Source organism: Oncorhynchus gorbuscha, linkage group LG03, assembly GCF_021184085.1.
Source record: "Oncorhynchus gorbuscha isolate QuinsamMale2020 ecotype Even-year linkage group LG03, OgorEven_v1.0, whole genome shotgun sequence".
Taxonomy (NCBI): Eukaryota; Metazoa; Chordata; class Actinopteri; order Salmoniformes; family Salmonidae; genus Oncorhynchus; species Oncorhynchus gorbuscha.
In genome coordinates this window covers 93,648,938-93,672,182 of record NC_060175.1, presented here as the reverse complement: position 1 = coordinate 93,672,182, position 23,245 = coordinate 93,648,938, and the positions used below count along the sequence as shown (strand labels likewise).

Sequence of the window (23,245 nt, the reverse complement as noted above, 5' to 3'; positions counted from 1 at the left end):
GGTCTCTCTTATCATTGCTATGCAGACGACACACAATTAATCTTCTCCTTTCCCCCTTCTGATGACCAGGTGGCGAATCGCATCTCTGCATGTCTGGCAGACATATCAGTGTGGATGACGGATCACCACCTCAAGCTGAACCTCGGCAAGACGGAGCTGCTCTTCCTCCCGGGGAAGGACTGCCCGTTCCATGATCTCGCCATCACGGTCGACAACTCCATTGTGTCCTCCTCCCAGAGCGCCAAGAACCTTGGCGTGATCCTGGACAACACCCTGTCGTTCTCAACTAACATCAAGGCGGTGGCCCGTTCCTGTAGGTTCATGCTCTACAACATCCGCAGAGTACGACCCTGCCTCACACAGGAAGCGGCGCAGGTCCTAATCCAGGCACTTGTCATCTCCCGTCTGGATTACTGCAACTCGCTGTTGGCTGGGCTCCCTGCCTGTGCCATTAAACCCTTCAACTCATCCAGAACGCCGCAGCCCGTCTGGTGTTCAACCTTCCCAAGTTCTCTCACGTCACCCCGCTCCTCCGTTCTCTCCACTGGCTTCCAGTTGAAGCTCGCATCCGCTACAAGACCATGGTGCTTGCCTACGGAGCTGTGAGGGGAACGGCACCTCAGTACCTCCAGGCTCTGATCAGGCCCTACACCCAAACAAGGGCACTGCGTTCATCCACCTCTGGCCTGCTCGCCTCCCTACCACTGAGGAAGTACAGCTCCCGCTCAGCCCAGTCAAAACTGTTCGCTGCCCTGGCCCCCCAATGGTGGAACAAACTCCCTCACGACGCCAGGACAGCGGAGTCAATCACCACCTTCCGGAGACACCTGAAACCCCACCTCTTTAAGGAATACCTAGGATAGGTTAAGTAATCCCTCTCACCCCACCCCCCCCTAAGTTTTAGATGCACTATTGTTAAGTGACTGTCCCACTGGATGTCATAAGGTGAATGCACCAATTTGTAAGTCGCTCTGGATAAGAGCGTCTGCTAAATGACTTAAATGTAAATGTAAACAACAAGTGTCCAAACCTACAGTTCTGGTCCCACTTTACAACAAGTGTCCAAACCTACAGTTCTGGTCCCACTTTACAACAAGTGTCGAAACCTACAGTTCTGTTCCCACTTTACAACAAGTGTCCAAACCTACAGTTCTGTTCCCACTTTACAATAAGTGTCCAAACCTACAGTTCTGGCCTCACTTTACAACAAGTGTCCAAACCTACAGTTCTGATCCCACTTTACAACAAGTGTCCAAACCTACAGTTCTGGCCTCACTTTACAACAAGTGTCCAAACCTACAGTTCTGTTCCCACTTTACAACAAGTGTCCAAACCTACAGTTCTGGCCTCACTTTACAACAAGTGTCCAAACCTACAGTTCTGTTCCCACTTTACAACAAGTGTTCAAACCTACAGTTCTGGCCTCACTTTACAACAAGTGTCCAAACCTACAGTTCTGGCCTCACTTTACAACAAGTGTCCAAACCTACAGTTCTGGTCTCACTTTACAACAAGTGTCCAAACCTACAGTTCTGGTCCCACTTTACAACAAGTGTCCAAACCTACAGTTCTGGCCTCACTTTACAACAAGTGTCCAAACCTACAGTTCTGGTCCCACTTTACAACAAGTGTCCAAACCTACAGTTCTGATCCCACTTTACAACAAGTGTCCAAACCTACAGTTCTGGCCTCACTTTACAACAAGTGTCCAAACCTACAGTTCTGGCCTCACTTTGCAACAAGTGTCCAAACCTACAGTTCTGTTCCCACTTTACAACAAGTGTCCAAACCTACAGTTCTGTTCCCACTTTACAACAAGTGTTCAAACCTACAGTTCTGGCCTCACTTTACAACAAGTGTCCAAACCTACAGTTCTGTTCCCACTTTACAACAAGTGTCCAAACCTACAGTTCTGGCCTCACTTTACAACAAGTGTCCAAACCTACAGTTCTGTTCCCACTTTACAACAAGTGTTCAAACCTACAGTTCTGGCCTCACTTTACAACAAGTGTCCAAACCTACAGTTCTGGCCTCACTTTACAACAAGTGTCCAAACCTACAGTTCTGGTCCCACTTTACAACAAGTGTCCAAACCTACAGTTCTGGCCTCACTTTACAACAAGTGTCCAAACCTACAGTTCTGGCCTCACTTTACAACAAGTGTCCAAACCTACAGTTCTGGCCTCACTTTACAACAAGTGTTCAAACCTACAGTTCGGGTCTCACTTTACAACAAGTGTCCAAACCTACAGTTCTGGCCTCACTTTACAACAAGTGTCCAAACCTAGAGTTCTGGCCTCACTTTACAACAAGTGTCCAAACCTACAGTTCTGGTCCCACTTTACAACAAGTGTCCAAACCTACAGTTCTGGCCTCACTTTACAACAAGTGTCCAAACCTACAGTTCTGGCCTCACTTTACAACAAGTGTCCAAACCTACAGTTCTGGCCTCACTTTACAACAAGTGTTCAAACCTACAGTTCGGGTCCCACTTTACAACAAGTGTCCAAACCTACAGTTCTGGCCTCACTTTACAACAAGTGTCCAAACCTACAGTTCTGGCCTCACTTTACAACAAGTGTCCAAACCTACAGTTCTGGCCTCACTTTACAACAAGTGTTCAAACCTACAGTTCTGGTCTCACTTTACAACAAGTGTTCAAACCTACAGTTCTGTTCCCACTTTACAACAAGTGTCAAAACCTACAGTTCTGGCCTCACTTTACAACAAGTGTCCAAACCTACAGTTCTGGCCCCTCTTCAGCTCACAACAGGTGTCAAAAACCTGTGTATTTACATGGTTGCCAGTAGTTACAATTTAACCACCATAGATGTCGAACATTGTTATATTGTCTGTGGTAATAACAACATTAGTCTGCTTACAATTGTTATTGCCTACATGTCCCCCCATGAAAATAAAACAATATCCTCTAAAATATGCTCAATGTTTCTGTGTTCATTCAAGTCCAAACTATAACTCAGATCAAACTGCAATGCTCCTGCACCCATCCGGTAACAACATTTCCTTGACTTGGTATAAGTGACTTTACTCTCACTGTCCTGGAACGTTACAGACGCAACACATTTATTATACATTCCGCTCTGCTTCTACTCTGTCTGACTAGACACTATGATGAAATCTGAACGTTACAGACGCAACACATTTATTATACATTCCGCTCTGCTTCTACTCTGTCTGACTAGACACTATGATGAAATCTGGGTGAAATCCCAGTTTTCCTAATATGTCAATGAGATAAATGGGAGCCTATTTCTGTGTTCTGCCTAGTCCAAACTGGCCTAAACTGGGCTTTAAAGGAGTTTTGAACTGTCATTTGTTGCGGTGTATTTCAGTATCCGAAAGAACATTTGTAGTTGAATCTGTCGTGAATTAATTCATTGTTGCTGTTATGTGTTTACTATCTAATCCCAATGCCGCAACCGAAGTTCTCTCTGGAAAAAATGGAGTTATTCTATTTGATTTGATTCTGTTCTGTTCTATTCACACTCATACTACTATGTAGATGAAAGTGAACACTTGCATACGCATGTTGTGCACCCTTGAGGGCTAATCAGGGTAGATACACAAGGAGCCAAGGCAGAGAGAGGGTTGAGGGACTGACTGTGTTGCCAAGCGACTTGCAGTTGATTATAAAAACAGTCATTACATAATTATAAGAGCCAACCCAATACATCAGTGTCCTGAACATGACATAAAGGTTTGGAGATCATTCATGACCCACTGCCATACTTTATAGTGATTGTGATGGTGTAATGCCTCGCACCTTTGCTAAAATATCAGCCATGGTCAATATTAGTAACCTATAGGCCTATTAGACTTTTAGTCCAAATGTTAGATATCATTTAATGATATGTATTTATAGTGTATACTCTTGTTGAGGACTATAAAAGCCTTTATACAATACAAATGAAAGTGAAATGTGTGTACAGACATTTATACTTAACAGGAACATTAAAAAGTAATTACGTCTAAAGCCTACATGTTATCTGTCTGGTGGTGTCCAGGTTTACTAAATAGCCATACATGGAAAAGGGAACACAGAAAAGCGCGCTCTTCAACGCACATATACATAGGCTGCCGCTACACCAATGGCTGAGAGCTGGGAGAGCGCCACTCAAATCACAACCCCAGTCAGTTTCCAATCTGAATTTCCTTGGCTGACGTCAGCTGATGACTGCCTGCTTGGCCGTGCTCTCCGCTCCGGACATAGTGCTGTAAAAATGCTGCTCTCTGTGCCGCCAAGGACAGGATTCAACCCATACAACGGCTATACCAGCAGACTTAGTAAAAAGGTAAAGCGATACTGTATTCTATTTACTCCATCTGAATGTTATGCCAATGGTAGTGTATAGTATATGCCGCTATCATTCCTGGATCGGCTTTGGCAGTTAGGTTGCTCGGCTATAAACTGCAGTGTCCTTGAAAGTGGACCATATAGAAATTAACTGTAGTCTATTTTGTAGATTTAACATTGTTTTGAACTGTTTTCTATTCTCCAAATAAGATTGGGAAAAGATATTAGAATAGAATACCGGTATAATTAATTAATTATAGTCTATGCGTCGGGGGCGATCCGAACGTTAGTGTTCTTCCTCTCTTTATTGATAGGCACAGAGAAAGTCAATGCACGGATTAAATTTGCGCTACGAATATCCCAGAGATCATTTTGCGCTCATTCTCGGGTTTAATACAAAAGGCTAATTGTAAACCCAACGAACAATTGTTGGATGTGTCAAATCAGTTTTACATATTGATGAGAATAAGGTCTCTCTTTGAAAAGATCACAACGTAAGTTAACCAAATATAATAGCTTTCTTTACGCGTAAATATTTGCTCCACCCCTTGAAATGGCTGGGAACGTTGGCTTTGTTTTCCTAATATAAAACAGTTACTCTTACAGATATAGAAATGCTGAATATATACCGAACAAAAATATAAACGCAACATTCAACAATTTCGATGATTTTACTGAGTTACAGTTCATATGAGGAAATCAGACAATCGAAATACATTCATTATGCCATAATCTATGGATTTCACATGACTGGGTAGGGGCACAGTTTCATCAGCTGTCTGGGTGGCTGGTCTCAGATGATCCCGCAGATGAAGAAGCCGGATGTGGAGGTCCTGGGCTGGCGTGGTTACAAGTGGTCTGCGGTTGTGAGACCGGTTGTATGTAATGCCAAATTCTCTTAAACTACATTGGAGGTGGCTTATGGTAGAGAAATGAACATACTATTCTCTGGCAACAGCTCTGGTGGACATTCCTGCAATCAGCATGGCGATTGCACGCTCCCTCAAAATTTGAGACATCTGTGGCATTGTGCTGGGTGACAAAACTGCACATTTTAGAGTGGCCTTTTATTGTCCCCAGCACAAGGTGCAACTGTGTAATGATCATGCTGTTTAATCAGCTTCTTGAGATGCAACACCTGTCAGGTGGATGGAATATCTTGGCAAAGGAAAAATGCTCACTAACAGAGAAGTAAACAAATTTGTGCACAAAATTTGAGAGAAATAAGCTTTTTGTGTGTATGGAACATTTCTGGGGTCTTTAATTTCAGTTAATGAAACATGGAAACAACACTTTACGTGTTGCATTTATATTTTTGAATCAATATACACTACTGGTCAAAAGTTTTAGAACACCTACTCATTCAAGGGTTTTTCTTTATTTTTACTATTTTCTACATTGTAGAATAATAGTGAAGACATCAAAACTATGAAATAACACATATGGAATCATGTAGTAAGCAAAAGAGTGTTAAACAAATAAAAATATATTTTAGATTGGCGGTTGGAACGAAAAATCTCTCATTTGGACTCCAGACCAAAGGACACATTTCCACCGGTCTAATGTCCATTGCTCGTGTTTCTTGGTCCAAGCAAGTCTCTTCTTCTTATTGGTGTCCTTCAGTAGTCGTTTCTTTGCAGCAATTTGATCATGAAGGCCTGATTCACACAGTCTCTGAACAGTTGATGTTGAGATGTGTCTGTTACTTGAACTCTTGAAGCATTTATTTGGGCTTATTTCTGAGGCTTTCTATTTCTGAGGCTGGTAACTCTAATGAACTTATCCTCTGGAGCAGAGGTACCTCTGGGTCTTCCATTCCTGTGGCGGTCCTCATGAGAGCCAGTTTCATCATGGCTCTTGATGGTTTTTGCAACTGCACTTGAAGAAACTTTCTAAGTTCTTTACATTTTCCGCATTGATTGACCTTCATGTCTTAAAGTGATGATGGACTGTCTTTTCTCTTTGCTTATCTGAGCTGTTCTTGCCATAATATGGACTAATAGCCCTACCTTGTCACAACACAACTGATTGGCTCAAATGCATTCAGAAGGAAAGAAATTCCACAAATTAACCTTTAACAAGGCACACCTGTTAATTGTAATGCATTCCAGGTGACTACTTCATGAAGCTGGTTGAGAGAATGCCAAGAGTGTACAAAGCTGTCATCAAGGCAAAGGGTGGCTATTTGAAGAATTTCAAATATAAAATATATTTGGATTTGTTTACCCTTTTTTTGGTTACTACATGATTCCATATGTGTTATTTCATAGTTTTGATGTCTTCACTAATTTCCTACAATATAGAAATTAGTAAAAATAAAGAAAAACCCTTGAATGAGTAGGTGTTCTAAAACGTTTGACCGGTAGTGTATATAGATCTACTATTGGCATTAGTAACCAGTAATTATCTAATGTTGCATCCACATTAGAGGTGTCTGAATGTAAAATGCTAGTGCACAGCTGTAAATACTGTAGCCTACTGAAATAGTTCAATTTAATATGCTGATGGGATATTATGTAACATATTTGCAACAGCTGAAGCAGTTTGTAATGATAATGATGTTGATTGGTAGTTGATAAGATGTATTTTATTTAAAAATTAACTATTTAAAAGTGCAATCTGCAGGTGCTACATCCAATTCTTGACTTATAAATTAATTATATATACCCATTGATTCTTGAAGTATAAATGCCTCATGAGCTTAATTCAACTGTCGTACCCCATCAGAACACAAAATGTAAGCTTGTTTTACTTCAATGTTAGTAAACAAAGTAAATGTAAACAAACACTGTATAGCCTCAAAACATGGTTTAACTATCCTTTTGATATCATGGATGGTCCGTCCTTGCATCCATAGCTCTGTCTGTCTATGAATTTGACGGTGGTTACATTTCTCCAGCCTCATCGGCATCTTTTTACAGAAATAGTGGTGGGAAAGATGCTTTGTTATCGTTTCATCTGCTGATTAACACTTTAAAGATGTACTCTGATGATTTTGCTATGGAACATCCAAAGAACAGAATATAATGCTGAAGTTGAATATGAGGTGTTAGACGGTGAGGTATTAAGGGAATTTTAATGAAGAAACTATAAAGCATATATTTTTCCACAGGTAATTGTACAATTCAGAATTAGAATTAACTTTTTTGTGATCCTAGTTTTCATCCTGATGTTTTCACCTGTCACTTGTTTCTGAACATTGCTGAAACAGGCCTAGGTAGTGTTTAACTTTTGTGAAACATAACACTAGCTCCCTCCTCCCGGGCTGTGTTATTCCTTTCCCTGCCTCATGGTTGGCAGGAATTCAGATTGCTCAGATTAATGACCTGGAATTCATGGAATTCTGTTTATGTCCCAAATGGCACTCTATTCCCTATAGTGCACTACTTTTGACCAGAGTGCTATGGGCCTTGGTCAAAAGCAGTGCACTACATGGGAAGTAGGGTGCCATTTGGGACGCTACCTCTGGTTTCAAACAATGTGCTCATTTCAGGATAGAAGGGGTGTCTGTTACTCTGCTTTTGCAAACTCAAGCCTTTTTTTGCCAGGAAAACGTTTAGTCTCATTGTGAGAGCTCAAAAGTTACCGAGGGAAAACTTGTAAAACCAACGTCAAGTGGTAAACTCTGCTCTGTGTCTTTTTACTACGAGAAAAAAGGGTCCAGCAAAGAGAAGAATTCACAGATTTTCTCTCTTTCTTTCTCCTGCTTTTGATTACACACCAATCCCTTCCCCTTCTCTCTTCTCCCATTTTCTTCTTTTTCCACACTCTGTTTTACATACCTTGACTTCTTTGGCTGTTAGTGGTTCTGTTCCCATGGACAAGGGAGCCAGCAAATATTTCCTTTCTCTGTACAGACTGAAGTTAACCCCTTTTCTCAAACCCTGGGTGTTCCTCTTTCTTCAGTGTCTTTCCATGTCTTTCTTCAATGTCTTTTTTGCATATCTAAAACAACAGTTTGCTGGTTTAGGTTTTTTGCACTTTTGAATGTAGAACTAGATTGACTTAGAAAGGGAGAGAAGAATGAAGCCTCACCAGTTGTCTCTAACTTGTTGGTGAGGTTGCAGGTTGCAGTAGAAGTATCAGAAGGCCACCATCTTTTGTTTTTCCCAAAACCTTTTCTGCACACTGTAGCAGAATACAGTACCAGGCAGCAAATAGAGAGCTTGTGTATTTTCAGAAACATTATATTTTGTACAGTGCCTCTGAAAATCACTTGTGCCAAGCAGGTAACCCTTTGCCTTTTCAGATAGAAGTCTAAGATAAAACAATTGAATACTTTTTGGAGAAATTGAATAGATGTGCAATGTTTGATTTATTTGTGGCAAATGTTGACAGATTTAGAAAGTGTGTTTTATTGAGAACTGAGTATAAATGACACTAGGATCGTTTCACTCCTTGGATCTTCTTCTCAAAGGCTTTCCTTGCTTCCCTATGAAGCTTTGAGAAGGAGGCAAGTAGAGTGGATTCGAGGAATCGAGAAGACTACTTTTGAGCTTCACCTCATGTGCGAGTTGTTTGAGCAAAACTCCATGTGCAGCCGTACAGTTACATACTGTACATTGTGGACACAGGCACATGCCAGGTCAGGATTGTTTATCTCTTTTTCATGGGAGCCCTGCTGTACTGTGTGTCAGAAGATAATACCTGTAACTGGCAGGCAGGCAGGCAGGCAGCAGGTAGCAGGCAGGCAGGCAACAGGCAGGATTGGGGCAGGTGGGAGCCTAGTGGGTATGGATCCATCTGATTCTCTGCCATCTTCCTTTTCTCAGAATGAACATAGCATAGCAGAGCAGCCTTAATGAGTCAGTACCTTCTGACCGGAGAGCACATGAGAGGGATTAGCGCCTTCCGCTAACCAGCTCACATCTCCAATTAGACAGGCCTCAATGGCCCACGCCCATCCATCCAGACAGGCTTCCTCCAGCAACACATAGATGCAGACAGGTCTCAATGGCCCACGCCCATCCATCCAGACAGGCTTCCTCCAGCAACACATAGATGCAGACAGGTCTCAATGGCCCACGCCCATCCATCCAGACAGGCTTCCTCCAGCAACACATAGATGCAGACAGGTCTCAATGGCCCACGCCCATCCATCCAGCCCCATCCAGACAGGCCTCATCCAGCAGCACACAGCTCTATTCAGCACCAAGCCCAGGCTCCATCCTCTGTCAAGCATCACACAAATCCTATAGGCAGGCCCAGGCCCATCTATCCAGCCCCATCATCCAACCAACAGACAGATCCAGACAGGCCTCATCTAGGCTTAGGCTCCTTCCAGCAAACAGATTATATAACTATTAAACATACAATTCCTGTCCACCACCAGGCTCCATACATCTCCATCCAGTATCATACAGATTCTATAGCCATCCCCAGTCCCAGCTCCCATTCACCAGCCATGTACAGATCCTATCTACCCAGTACCCAGGCAGCTGCATCCCTCCTGATAGGGTCTCCAGACAGGAAGAGGTTGTGATTGTAGGAAACAAACAATGCACTGCTTACTATTGATGCTGAAGAGAGGCAGATTAGAGGTGTAGAATGGGCATGGTGAAAGAAGAGGCTCTGTGAGAGTAACAGTGATAAATGAAGGGGTAGTAAAACTCCTCTGATTTATGGAGGGGTTCAAGGCTCGGTGCTGCTGGATGTTTTGAAGGCCATGTTGAATACAAAACTGAGCGAAGACAGAAAGGTAGAGGAGTAGAAAGACAGGATAAATACACTGGCCCAGAGAGACAGGAAACACAGGGATAAATACACTGGCCCAGAGAGACAGGAAACACAGGGATAAATACACTGGCCCAGAGAGACAGGAAACACAGGGATAAATACACTGGCACAGAGAGACAGGAAACACAGAGATAAATGCACTGGGGAAAACAAGCGACACCTGGAGGGGGTGGAGACAATCACAAGGACAGGTGAAACAGATCAGGGTGTGACAAGAACAGTGGTTTGGGGAAGGATGTAAGTTGTTAGAGAGAGAGGGGGAGGAGGAGGGGAAAGAGGAGGAATTGTTTCATTAGAGCAGGTCACCAATCACGAGCAAAGGAAACAACGGTCCCAGCTAGTTGGACACCACAAGGTCAGTACTGGAGCAGAGTGGAGCTGGGGGTTATTAACAGAGTGGGAGGTGACTACAGAGGGCTGGAATGAAGCTCATTAGGCTAACTGAGCTTCATCCATTTTGAGACACACTGCTTGCTTTCACCTTCTACTGTATCTAATACAATACTTTTGGCCATGTAGTGTATATACAGTGGAGCAAAAAAGTATTTAGTCAGCCACCAATTGTGCAAATTTTCCCACTTAAAAAGATGAGAGAGGCCTGTAATTTTCATCATAGGTACACTTCAACTATGACAGACAAAATGAGAAAAAAAATCCAGAAAATCACATTGTAGGATTTTTAATGAATTTATTTGCAAATTATGGTGGAAAATAAGTATTTGTTCACCTACAAACAAGCAAGATTTCTGACTCTCACAGACCTGTAACTTCTTCATTAAGAGGCTCCTCTGTCCTCCACTCGTTACCTGTATTAATGGCACCTGTTTGAACTTGTTATCAGTATAAAAGACACCTGTCCACAACCTCAAACAGTCACACTCCAAACTCCACTATGGCCAAGACCAAACAGCTGTCAAAGGACACCAGAAACAAAATTGTAGACCTGCACCAGGCTGGGAAGACTGAATCTGCAATAGGTAAGCAGCTTGGTTTGAAGAAATCAACTGTGGGAGCAATTATTAGGAAATGGAAGACATACAAGACCACTGATAATCTCCCTTGATCTGGGGCTCCACACAAGATCTCACCCCGTGGGGTCAAAATGATCACAAGAACGGTGAGCAAAAATCCCAGTACACGGGGGGACCTAGTGAATGACCTGCAGAGAGCTGGGATCAAAGTAACAAAGCCTACCATCAGCAAGGGCATTGAAGATGAAACGTGGCTGGGTCTTTCAGCATAACAATGATCCCAAACACACCGCAAGGGCAACGAAGGAGTGGCTTCGTAAGAAGCATTTCAAGGTCCTGGAGTGGCCGAGCCAGTCTCCAGATCTCAACCCCGTAGAAAATCTTTGGAGGGATTTGAAAGACCGTGTTGCCCAGCAACAGCCCCAAAACATCACTGCTCTAGAGGAGATCTGCATAGAGGAATGGGCCAAAATACCAGCAACAGTGTGTGAAAACCTTGTGAAGACTTACAGAAAACGTTTGACCTCTGTCATTGCCAACAAAGGATATATTACAAAGGATTGAAATAAGTATTTGGTCAATAACAAAAGTTTATTTTTCACCATAATTTGCAAATAAATTAATAAAAAATCCTACAATGTGATTTTTCTGGATTTTTTTTCCTTCTCATTTTGTCTGTCATAGTTAAAGTGTACCTATGATGAAAATTACAGACCTCTCTCATCTTTTTAAGTAGGAGAACTTGCTCAATTGATGGCTGACAAAATACCTTTTTGCCCCACTGTATGTGCAATCTCTTTTTCCACCAAATTGACAGCATTGATTCACAGGGGCCTGTCATTGGTTGGAACAGTAACTGATTTCCACTCCAAAGCACGGTTAGCTCAGTATTGATATAAATTGACTTGATGCTATAGCAGCCTGTAAAGTGCTGACTCAACTGAAATATAATTCATGTGAAATGTGATTAATGTGAAGAGTTCTCTGTCTAGAAGTGTATCTATGGTCTGGTGATTTATTGGTCAAGATGGTAATGTTTATGGTAATATTGCCCTATTAGCAGATCAGGGTATTCCTATACTGAAAGCTTATCTTGCAGACATTTAAGTACACTGAAAGCCTATCTAGCAAACATTTAAGTACACTGAAAGCCTATCTAGCAGACAGTTAAGTACACTGAAAGCCTATCTAGCAGACATTTAAGTACACTCAAAGCCTATCTAGCAGACATTTAAGTACACTCAAAGCCTATCTAGCAGACATTTAAGTACACTCAAAGCCTATCGAGCAGACATTTAAGTACACTGAAAGCTTATCTTGCAGACATTTAAGTACACTGAAAGCCTATCTAGCAAACATTTAAGTACACTGAAAGCCTATCTAGCAGACATTTAAGTACACTGAAAGCCTATCTAGCAGACATTTAAGTACACTCAAAGCCTATCTAGCAGACAGTTAAGTACACTGAAAGCCTATCTAGCAGACAGTTAAGTACACTGAAAGCCTATCTAGCAGACATTTAAGTACACTCAAAGCCTATCTAGCAGACATTTAAGTACACTCAAAGCCTATCTAGCAGACATTTAAGTACACTGAAAGCCTATCTAGCAGACATTTAAGTACACTGAAAGCATATCTAGCAGACATTTAATTACACTGAAAGCCTATCTAGCAGACATTTAAGTACACTGAAAGCCTATCTAGCAGACATTTAATTACACTGAAAGCCTATCGAGCAGACATTTAAGTACACTGAAAGCCTATCTAGCAGACATTTAATTACACTGAAAGCCTATCTAGCAGACATTTAAGTACACTGAAAGCATATCTAGCAGACATTTAATTACACTGAAAGCCTATCTAGCAGACATTTAAGTACACTGAAAGCCTATCGAGCAGACATTTAAGTACACTGAAAGCCTATCTAGCAGACATTTAATTACACTGAAAGCCTATCGAGCAGACATTTAAGTACACTGAAAGCCTATCTAGCAGACATTTAATTACACTGAAAGCCTATCTAGCAGACATTTAATTACACTGAAAGCCTATCTAGCAGACATTTAATTACACTGAAAGCCTATCTAGCAGACATTTAAGTACACTGAAAGCCTATCTAGCAGACATTTAAGTACACTGAAAGCATATCTAGCAGACATTTAATTACACTGAAAGCCTATCTAGCAGACATTTAAGTACACTGAAAGCCTATCGAGCAGACATTTAAGTACACTGAAAGCCTATCTAGCAGACATTTAATTACACTGAAAGTCTATCGAGCAGACATTTAAGTACACTGAAAGCCTATCTAGCAGACATTTAATTACACTGAAAGCCTATCTAGCAGACATTTAATTACACTGAAAGCCTATCTAGCAGACATTTAATTACACTGAAAGCCTATCTAGCAGGCAGTGTAATTAGATTACAAAAACTGTTTTATTGTCACATACACCAGATAGGTGCAGTGAAATGTGTTGTTTTACAAGGTCAGCCATAGTAGTATGATAGGTGTTGTTTTACAAGGTCAGCCATAGTAGTATGATAGGTGTTGTTTTACAGGGTCAGCCATAGTAGTATGATAGGTGTTGTTTTACAAGGTCAGCCATAGTAGTATGATAGGTGTTGTTTTACAGGGTCAGCCATAGTAGTATGATAGGTGTTGTTTTACAAGGTCAGCCATAGTAGTATGATAGGTGTTGTTTTACAAGGTCAGCCATAGTAGTATGATAGGTGTTGTTTTACAGGGTCAGCCATAGTAGTATGATAGGTGTTGTTTTACAGGGTCAGTCATAGTAGTATGATAGGTGTTGTTTTACAGGGTCAGCCATAGTAGTATGATAGGTGTTGTTTTACAGGGTCAGCCATAGTAGTATGATAGGTGTTGTTTTACAAGGTCAGCCATAGTAGTATGATAGGTGTTGTTTTACAAGGTCAGCCATAGTAGTATGATAGGTGTTGTTTTACAAGGTCAGCCATAGTAGTATGATAGGTGTTGTTTTACAGGGTCAGCCATAGTAGTATGATAGGTGTTGTTTTACAGGGTCAGTCATAGTAGTATGATAGGTGTTGTTTTACAGGGTCAGCCATAGTAGTATGATAGGTGTTGTTTTACAGGGTCAGCCATAGTAGTATGATAGGTGTTGTTTTACAGGGTCAGCCATAGTAGTATGATAGGTGTTGTTTTACAGGGTCAGCCATAGTAGTATGATAGGTGTTGTTTTACAGGGTCAGCCATAGTAGTATGATAGGTGTTGTTTTACAAGGTCAGCCATAGTAGTATGATAGGTGTTGTTTTACAGGGTCAGCCATAGTAGTATGATAGGTGTTGTTTTACAGGGTCAGACATAGTAGTATGATAGGTGTTGTTTTACAGGGTCAGCCATAGTAGTATGATAGGTGTTGTTTTACAGGGTCAGCCATAGTAGTATGATAGGTGTTGTTTTACAGGGTCAGACATAGTAGTATGATAGGTGTTGTTTTACAGGGTCAGCCATAGTAGTATGATAGGTGTTGTTTTACAGGGTCAGCCATAGTAGTATGATAGGTGTTGTTTTACAGGGTCAGCCATAGTAGTATGGCGCCCCTGGAGCAAATTAGGGTTAAGTGCCTTGTTCAAGAGCACGTTGACATATGTTTCACCTTGTCAGCTCAGGTATTTGAACTAATGATCATTTGATTAGTGGCCCAACACTCTTAACTGCTAGGCTACCTACCACCCTAAGCAAATTGCTATTGATTTGTCAGCCCTGACCCCAGAGCTGTAGGGTACCATTTTGAAATGTTGCCTTTTTGCTAATTGTTTTCTTCATTGATTTGTGTAAATTAGGCTACACTCAGTGGGGCCATGAGAAGCCTGTGGCCTCATTCATCAATCATGCGTAGACACAAATCTATGTGTAAACCATGCGTGGGATCATTTCCACGCAAAGTGTGAGGTTTATCAAGATGAACGTTTGCTTGAGAGTGTGGTAAATTTACTCACAGACATGACTATGCATACACACAGTGTCAAGTGGTGAAATAAGGGAACTGCAAGAGTAGAATGGGGAAAATACTGTATATATTGAAAATGTGTGAAATTGTGAGAGCAATAATATATAAGAATGTTTCAGTTCATTGTATTTCCATTGTGAATTGATGCAACATATTGACATGCTATATAATCTGACCAAATCAGTTCATTGTATTTCCATTGTGAATTGATGCAACATATTGACATGCTATATAATCTGACCAAATCAGTTCATTGTATTTCCATTGTGAATTGATGCAACATATTGACATGCTATATAATCTGACCACAAAAGTCTGAGATAATGAGAAATCGAATGAGATGTCTGATCTTGCTCTGTTGTTAGATTTGGCACATGCTGCATTTCACAGAGAACGCTTTTTTAGAGACAGGTGGGACTTTTTTTTGCAGAAAGTACAGATTGGCTCATCAGATATTGTTTCCCAAAACCAATCTTATAAGATTTTGTCGGGTCGCCCGAAAAAAGTTGCATATTGCAGCTTTAAGACCTACTTTAAAAAGTTGAACACATGCCATTCCGGTGCACATCCAAGTCCTATCCACCCTCTGGTTTTTGGCAACTGGCACGTTTCAGTGGGAGCTTGTCCATCGGCATCTCACAGCCCTCAATGAGCCAAAGTTTTGGACGCAATCATCAGCTCCAGAGTGGTGCAGCGTTTTAAGGCACTACATCTCAGTGCAAGAGGCTTCACTATAGTACCTGGTTCTAATTCAGGCTGGATCATGCCGGGCGTGATTGGGAGTCCCATCGGGCAGCGCCCAATTGGCCCAGGTTTGGCCGGAGTAGGCCGTCATTGTAAATAAGAATTTGTCCTTAACTGACTTGCCTAGTTAAAATAAATTTTAAAATCAGCTAAACGAAGAGTAGCACATACAATGTCCATACACCATTGAACAACAGGGGTTTCTTTACCATGATGCCATCAATGGGTTCCCAAATACAAATGGCCCCCACGTTGCCATAAAATCACCATTCCAAAACGATTTCAACTATGTGAACAGAATAGGACTCTACACTTAATGTGTAGGTGATAGGTTATGTGATGTACAAAAGACACTGCTGAATGTGGTGACCAGGTGGAATGCCCAAGTCAATCAATCTGCAGAACAGCAATGTTGGCCTATACTCCTACAGGAGGGAGCTGTTGAGAGTGGATGAGAGTTACCTACCCGTTTTAAGTATACTTTGCCATTGCTAAAGCATCTTTAGTTGTCCTAATGGTCCTCTCTTTGTAGCTATGTTTTTTACCGGTCAGGCCACAACTGAGTGAGACAAATATAACCTTTTGGTTGTACTCAATCTCTGACACTAGCACGTCTACTTCAGTCTCTGAAACTGTTTTTCCTCTCTTAGCGCCATTGTATTTCATGACACAGCATTGTATATTCCAGCCACGTCACCTGTGATACAAGTCAGTATTCAACGTCCATCCATGTCTACGGATGTCAGGCCATGACGTGGAAACCGCCCACTAGAAGCAATAGTGAGCGCTGTTACCTTCATGTTGGTGTCAGTTTTGTGGACCGGGATGGACGTAAGCATCTGCCCCTGATTCCAAAGGTTGCAAGTTCAATTCCTGCAATACAAAGTTGTTTTTGATATTTTTCTTATAAGCCTATTCCAAACCTTAACACTTATCTTAACCATTTAGAGTTAATGCCTAACCTTAATAATTTGGAGTTAAAGCCTGAACTTAACCTTAACAATTCTGAGTTAATGCCTAAACTTAAACTCTTCCAAATTTAACATGTAGAATAACTTCAAAATTTGACATTTGAAATAAATGGATGATCTAATTCTGATGTAGACTGTGAGAGCCGGTAGTCATATTCCCCACAGGTTTTAAAGAGATGATTTTGACCATACAGTATATGGATAGTTAGGGGTGTTTCGACATGCAAACAGCAAAGGTCGTGCACAAGAATTGAGGCTGAGAACAATTGGTATTTACCAATGATTATCTCCTAGCGGTGTGTGTATGACGCTCGTAGGATTGTTTGATAAATTACACTTTCTATGTGTACGACCATTCTAAATTCCATTCATAAGTAGTATTTTTAAATAGTTTCTATGCAATATTGATAAATGAGGCCCCTGGAGAGTTGACTGATAACAGCACTGATTTTATCTAATGGTTGTGCCTTTTCAGGATGGTGGACTGTAGAGGATTGTAGGATTGCACTGTGCCAGTTTGGCATTTAAATCTGTGTCTCATGCCCATCTTAGCCTTCTGAGCTAAAGCCTATAGGCATAAAATCTCAACTCAAGCAAGGTTAGCCTACTCTACACGCAAATTTGTTTTACCAAACTCCCCTATTACATTACCACCAGATATCTAATCTCACCCAGAACCAAATCTCCCGTAACATGCTGTCCAGCTACTACCCAATGTCATCATATCATGTTGTTGATGTCATATCCTGTCTCTGTCTTGCCCCAGCCGACGTATGTGTCCTCCAGCCACCAGATGGCTCCACCCAGCCCCAACCACACCACCACCAGCAGCAGTAGTAGCGGCAGCCTCAGTGGAGAGCAGCTGAGCAAAACTAACCTCTACATCCGCGGCCTCCACCCGGGAACCACAGATCAGGACCTGGCCAAACTGTGTCAGCCGTGAGTAGCTCATCAACAAACTACTCTTCCACCACACAACACCTCACAATAAATCTATGGGGGCCTGAAATAATGCTTAAGCTGAAAAGAGCAAGAAGTGGGTGCACAAGTCTGTGGTCTGTGGAAAGATCAACAGGAGCTTGGGTTGCAACCTCAAACCTTTCAGAGTGGCACCACTTCGTATTGTCCAAGGGCCTTACATGTTCTGTTTAGAGGCCAATTGTCTCTGGAAGCCAAAACAGACAAATACTCCATCTAAACATGAATCCCTTCTCAATTGTGGCACGGTTCTACAAACATAAACCCCTCTACTTTAATTTCACAAATGCAAAATCTACACTTACTGTAGACTGTTTTAACTGGTTTTAACACAGTTGCAGCCGACAGTATTTTTCAGTGACAACATGTTTGTGGCCTGCATCTGTCTTCTGTTTACACACAGGTGTTTTGTTTTTTGGAAATCATTTCTCACTGATATGAAATATACGTTCCTTATGTTTCCAAAACTATACCGCAAGTGATGCGTTTGAAAGTTCAGAAAGTGCGACGAGGCTCTTAACAAAACTCCCCCGGCCAGGTGATACTATCGTCAATAGGCGCTAAAGGTAGTTAGCATCTGTGAATGGCTTGAATTGAGGGGAGACTTTCCAACAGCGAGCTTACTAAGCATGTTTTGTCTCTCTCCCTGTAGTTAGTAGATTGTAATGGGCTAATGTACTGCAGGTCTAACTGTTACAGGATAGGTACTGTTTGGTGTAGCCCAGACAATTAATTAACTTGGTGATACATGTTTGGCCGAATCGAGAATGAAGATTGTATCTTCTAAAATGTCTGTGACCAGTTGCAGGAGGTTCGTTTGAATTTGGAAAATGCTCCGTTATTAAAATAAATAGATGTTTTGCTCCATGAAGGAATCTAATGATGTGTGTGCCGCCATGATGAAATAGACAAGATGGCCACGTACACATCTTTGGATTCCTTCATGGAGCAAAACATTTATTTATTTTTTATAACTGAGCATTTTTCTAAATGAAAAGTAACCACCTGCAACTGGACACAGACATCTGCTAGCTATTCTCCCTGGTGCTTCATCTCTGTATGATGGTCCTGCCATCACCAGGGAATGGGCTCATTCCCTGGTTGGACTGGACTGAATGGGCTCACTTAGCTTCCAGTGGTTGGACTGGACTGAATGGGCTCACTTAGCTTCCAGTGGTTGGACTGGTTGGTATCTCTGAATAATACAACCCACATGACTGCAGTCAAACATGTGCTTTACCTTGATATATCAATATGCATTATACACACAACAGTGATAACATGAACAGAATACCAGAGTCACTTGGTCTGTGTTTGTTAGTTATTCAGGGAAACAGAGGAAAGGGACCGTTGGGTAAAGATGAATGAGCTGGCTTCTGAAAACTGGAGCCTGGTGAGAAACAAAATGGTGGAAAGAGAGAGAGAAAGACATTGAGAGGAGAGAGATGGAAGGAAGGAGAGAGAGAGGGAAGGAAAGAGGGTGGAGGGGAGAATGAATGGAAAGTGAGATATTTATATATATATGAGATGGGGAGGCGAGAGAGAATGAAGAAGAGCGAGAAAGGATGGGAAAGAGAGAGCGAGAGACAGACAGAGGGGAGGTGAGAGTGGGGGAGGTGAGCGAGAGGGAGGGGGAAGCAAGAGAGGGAGGCGAGAGAGAGAGGGGGGAGGTGCGAGAGAGTGACAGAGGGGAGGTGAGAGAGCGGGGAGGCCACAAAGGAGGCGAGAGAGAGGGGGAGGTGAGAGTGAATGAAGGAGAACAAGAAAGGGTGGGGAGAGAGCGAGAGAGAGAGCAATAAAGGTTGGGAAGTAGAGAGAGGGAGGGAATAATTCAGAGAGAGAGTTGGGGCAGGAGAGAAGGAAAGGGAGTGAGGCCTGCTATTTTACAGCTGTCTGGAAGATATGGCTCACATGAAGCTGCCCAACCCTACAGGAAACCCCGAGCCCAGGGGAAAAGGAAAGACAAACAAGACCAATGGCATGAAGAGGGAGGGGGGGGGAGAGAGAGAGAGAGAGGGAGGTGGGGGTGGAGGAAGAGAGGGCGGGATAATCAGACAGAGGAATATAGGGAGCTATGGTTGGGTAGTTAGGTTTCTACTGTGGTTTTTACAGAGTAGATCAAATCACTGCATGAAATTTGTTTTTGAGTAGGGGAGAGCTTTAAAAAGTATACAGTTTTGTGTACCATTACTGAGATGAAAATATGCTATGTTTAAAAAAGGCAATAAAACAGGAATGCATGTTGATAAGCAAAGTCTACTATGCAGTGGGGCAAAAAAGTATTTAGTCAGCCACCAATTGTGCAAGTTCTCCCATTTACAAAATATGAGAGAGGCCTGTAATTTTCATCATAGGTACACTTCAACTATGACAGACAAAATGAGGGAGAAAAAAAATCCAGAAAATCACATTGTAGGATTTTTAAGGAATTTATTTTCAAATTATGGTGGAAAATAAGTATTTGGTCACCTACAAAAAAGCAAGATTTCTGGCTCTCACTGACCTTTAATTTCCATGGCTGAGCAGCCACACACAAGCCTGAGATCACTATGCAATGCCAAGCGTCGACTGGAGTCGTGTAAAGCTCGCCGCCATTGGACCATCTGGAATGATGAATCACACTTCATCAGGCAGTCCGACGGACAAATATGGGTTTGGTGGATACCAGGAGAACGCTAACTGCCCAAATGCATAGTGCCAAAGTGTAAAGTTTGGTGGAGGAGGAATAATGGTCTGGGGCTGTTTTTCATAGTTCCAGTGGAGGAAAATCTATAGTAACATTGTAGAATAATAGTCAATACATAAAAACGATGAAATAACAAATATGGAATCATGCAGTAACCAAAAAAGTGTTCAACAAATCTAAATATATTTTATATTTGAGATTCTTCAAAGTAACCACCTTTTGCCTTGATTACAGTTTTGAACACTCTTGGCATTCTCTCAAACAAGTTAACCTGAAATGCTTTTCCAACAGTCTTGAAGGAGTTCCCACATATGATGAGCACTTGTTGGTTGCTTTTCGTTCACTCTGCTGTCCAACTCATCCCAAACCATCTCAATTGGGTTGAGGTCGGGTGATTGTGGAGGCCAGGTCATCTGATGCAGCACTCCATCACTCTCCTTCTTGGTCAAATAATATTGACTGACCTTCATGTCTTAAAGTAATGATGGACTGTTGTTTCTCTTTGCTTATTTGAGTTGTTCTTGCCATAATATGGACTTGGTCTTTTACCAAATAGGGCTATCTTCTGTATACCACCTCTACCTTGTCACGACACAACTGATTGACTCAATTGCATTCAGAAGGAAATAAATTCCACAAATTAACCTATAACAAGGCTCACCTGTTAATTGAAATGTATTTCAGGTGACTACCTCATGAAGCTGGTTGAGAGAATACCAAGAGTGTGCACAGCTGTCATCAAGGCAAATGGTGGCTATTTGAAGAATGTCAAATAACAAATATATTTTGATTTGTTTAACACCTTTTTGGTTAGTATATGATCCCATATGTGTTATTTCATAGTTTTGATTTCTTCACTATTATTCTACAATGTAGAAAATAGTAAAAATAAAGAACAACCCTTGAATGAGTTGGTAAAACTTTTGACTGGTACTGTATGTTACTATAGAGAGCAGTAAGGTCTACTGTATAAACACTGCTCAAAAGAATAAAGGGAACACTAAAATAACACATCCTAGAACTGAATGAATGAAATATTCTTATTAAATACTTTTTTATTTACATAGTTGAATGTGCTGACAACAAAATCACACAAAAATTATCAATGGAAATCAAATTTATCAACCCATGGAGGTATGGATTTGGAGTCACACTCAAAATTAAAGTGGAAAACCACACTACAGGCTGATCCAACTTTGATGTAATGTCCTTAAAACAAGTCAAAATGAGGCTCAGTAGTGTGTGTGGCCTCCACGTGCCTGTATGACCTCCCTACAATGCCTGGGCATGCTCCTGATGAGGTGGCGGATGGTCTCCTGAGGGATCTCCTCCCAGACCTGGACTAAAGCATCCGCCAACTCCTGGACAGTCTGTGTTGCAACGTGGCGTTGGTGGATGGGAGCGAGACATGATGTGCCAGATGTGCTCAATTGGATTCAGGTCTGGGGAACGGGCAGGCCAGTCCATAGCATCAATCTGTTTCTGACCGTTTGAGCAGACACATGCACATTTGTGGCCTGCTGGAGGTCATTTTCCAGGGCTCTGGCAGTGCTCCTGCTGCTGGGTTGTTGCCCTCCTACGGCCTCCTCCACGTCTCCTGATGTACTGGCCTGTCTCCTGGTAGCGCCTCCATGCTCTAGACACTACGCTGACAGACACAGCAAACCTTCTTGCCACAGCTCGCATTGATGGTCCATCCTGGATGAGCTGCACTACCTGAGCCACTTGTGTGGGTTGTAGACTCCGTCTCATGCTACCACTAGAGTGAAAGCACCGTCAGCATTCAAAAGTGACCAAAACATCAGCCAGGAAGCATAGGAACTGAGAAGTGGTCTGTGGTCAACACCTGCAGAACCACTCCTTTATTAGGGGGTGTCTTGCTAATTGTCTATAATTTCCACCCGTTGTCTATTCCATTTGCACAACAGCATGTGAAATTTGTCAATCAGTGTTGCTTCCTAAGTGGACAGTTTGATTTCGCAGAAGTGTGATTGACTTGGAGTTACATTGTGTTGTTTAAGTTTTCCCTTTATTTTTTTGAGCAGTGTATATTAATATAGAGAGCAGTAAGGTCTACTGTATATATGTTAATATAGAGAGCAGTAAGGTCTACTGTATATATGTTAATATAGAGACCAGTAAGGTCTACTGTATATATGTTAATATAGAGACCAGTAAGGTCTACTGTATATATGTTAATATAGAGAGCCGTAAGGTCTACTGTATATATGTTAATATAGAGACCAGTAAGGTCTACTGTGTATATGTTAATATAGAGAGCAGTAAGGTCTACTGTATATATTTTTATAGAGAGCAGTAATGTCTACTGTATATATGTTAATATAGAGAGCAGTAATGTCTACTGTATATATGTTAATATAGAGAGCCGTAAGGTCTACTGTATATATGTTAATATAGAGAGCAGTAAGGTCTACTGTATATATTTTTATAGAGAGCAGTAATGTCTACTGTATATATGTTAATATAGAGAGCAGTAATGTCTACTGTATATATGTTAACATAGAGAGCTTGGTGATACAGGGAAGACCCTGAATAAAAGTCATGAAATGAATGATGAAGTGAAAACCACAGGAAACAGGGCTCACAGCTTATCAGGAGAAAGCACAGCCCTCTCCCCCAATGTGTAGCTGACATAACTCACTAACTTTCCAGTTTCTCCATGCGAGGTAAAGCGCTCTGAGCTCTGATGGGGTAATCCTTACTTGCGCAATGGAGAGATGTCTGTCTGTCTACTATTGCATTCAGCTGGGAGGTCTGACTCCCTAGCTATATAATGTGGAGAGAGGGAGGTTGGAGGGGCAGGAGACTCAGCCATGTGTGAGAGAGC

The 23,245-nt window shown here is 41.7% G+C and overlaps 1 protein-coding gene across 1 annotated transcript in view; it reads left to right on the top strand.

Moving 5' to 3' along the window:
* The first annotated feature begins 4,188 nt into the window (after positions 1-4,188).
* The window catches only part of LOC124032264 (RNA-binding motif, single-stranded-interacting protein 2-like), a 34,695-nt gene continuing 15,638 nt past the window's right edge, over positions 4,189-23,245 (top strand). The window contains exons 1-2 of the mRNA XM_046344527.1: positions 4,189-4,313; positions 17,500-17,672. Coding sequence (XP_046200483.1) covers positions 4,242-4,313; positions 17,500-17,672 — 245 coding nt within the window. The 5' untranslated portion in view covers positions 4,189-4,241. The remainder of the gene's footprint in view (positions 4,314-17,499; positions 17,673-23,245) is intronic.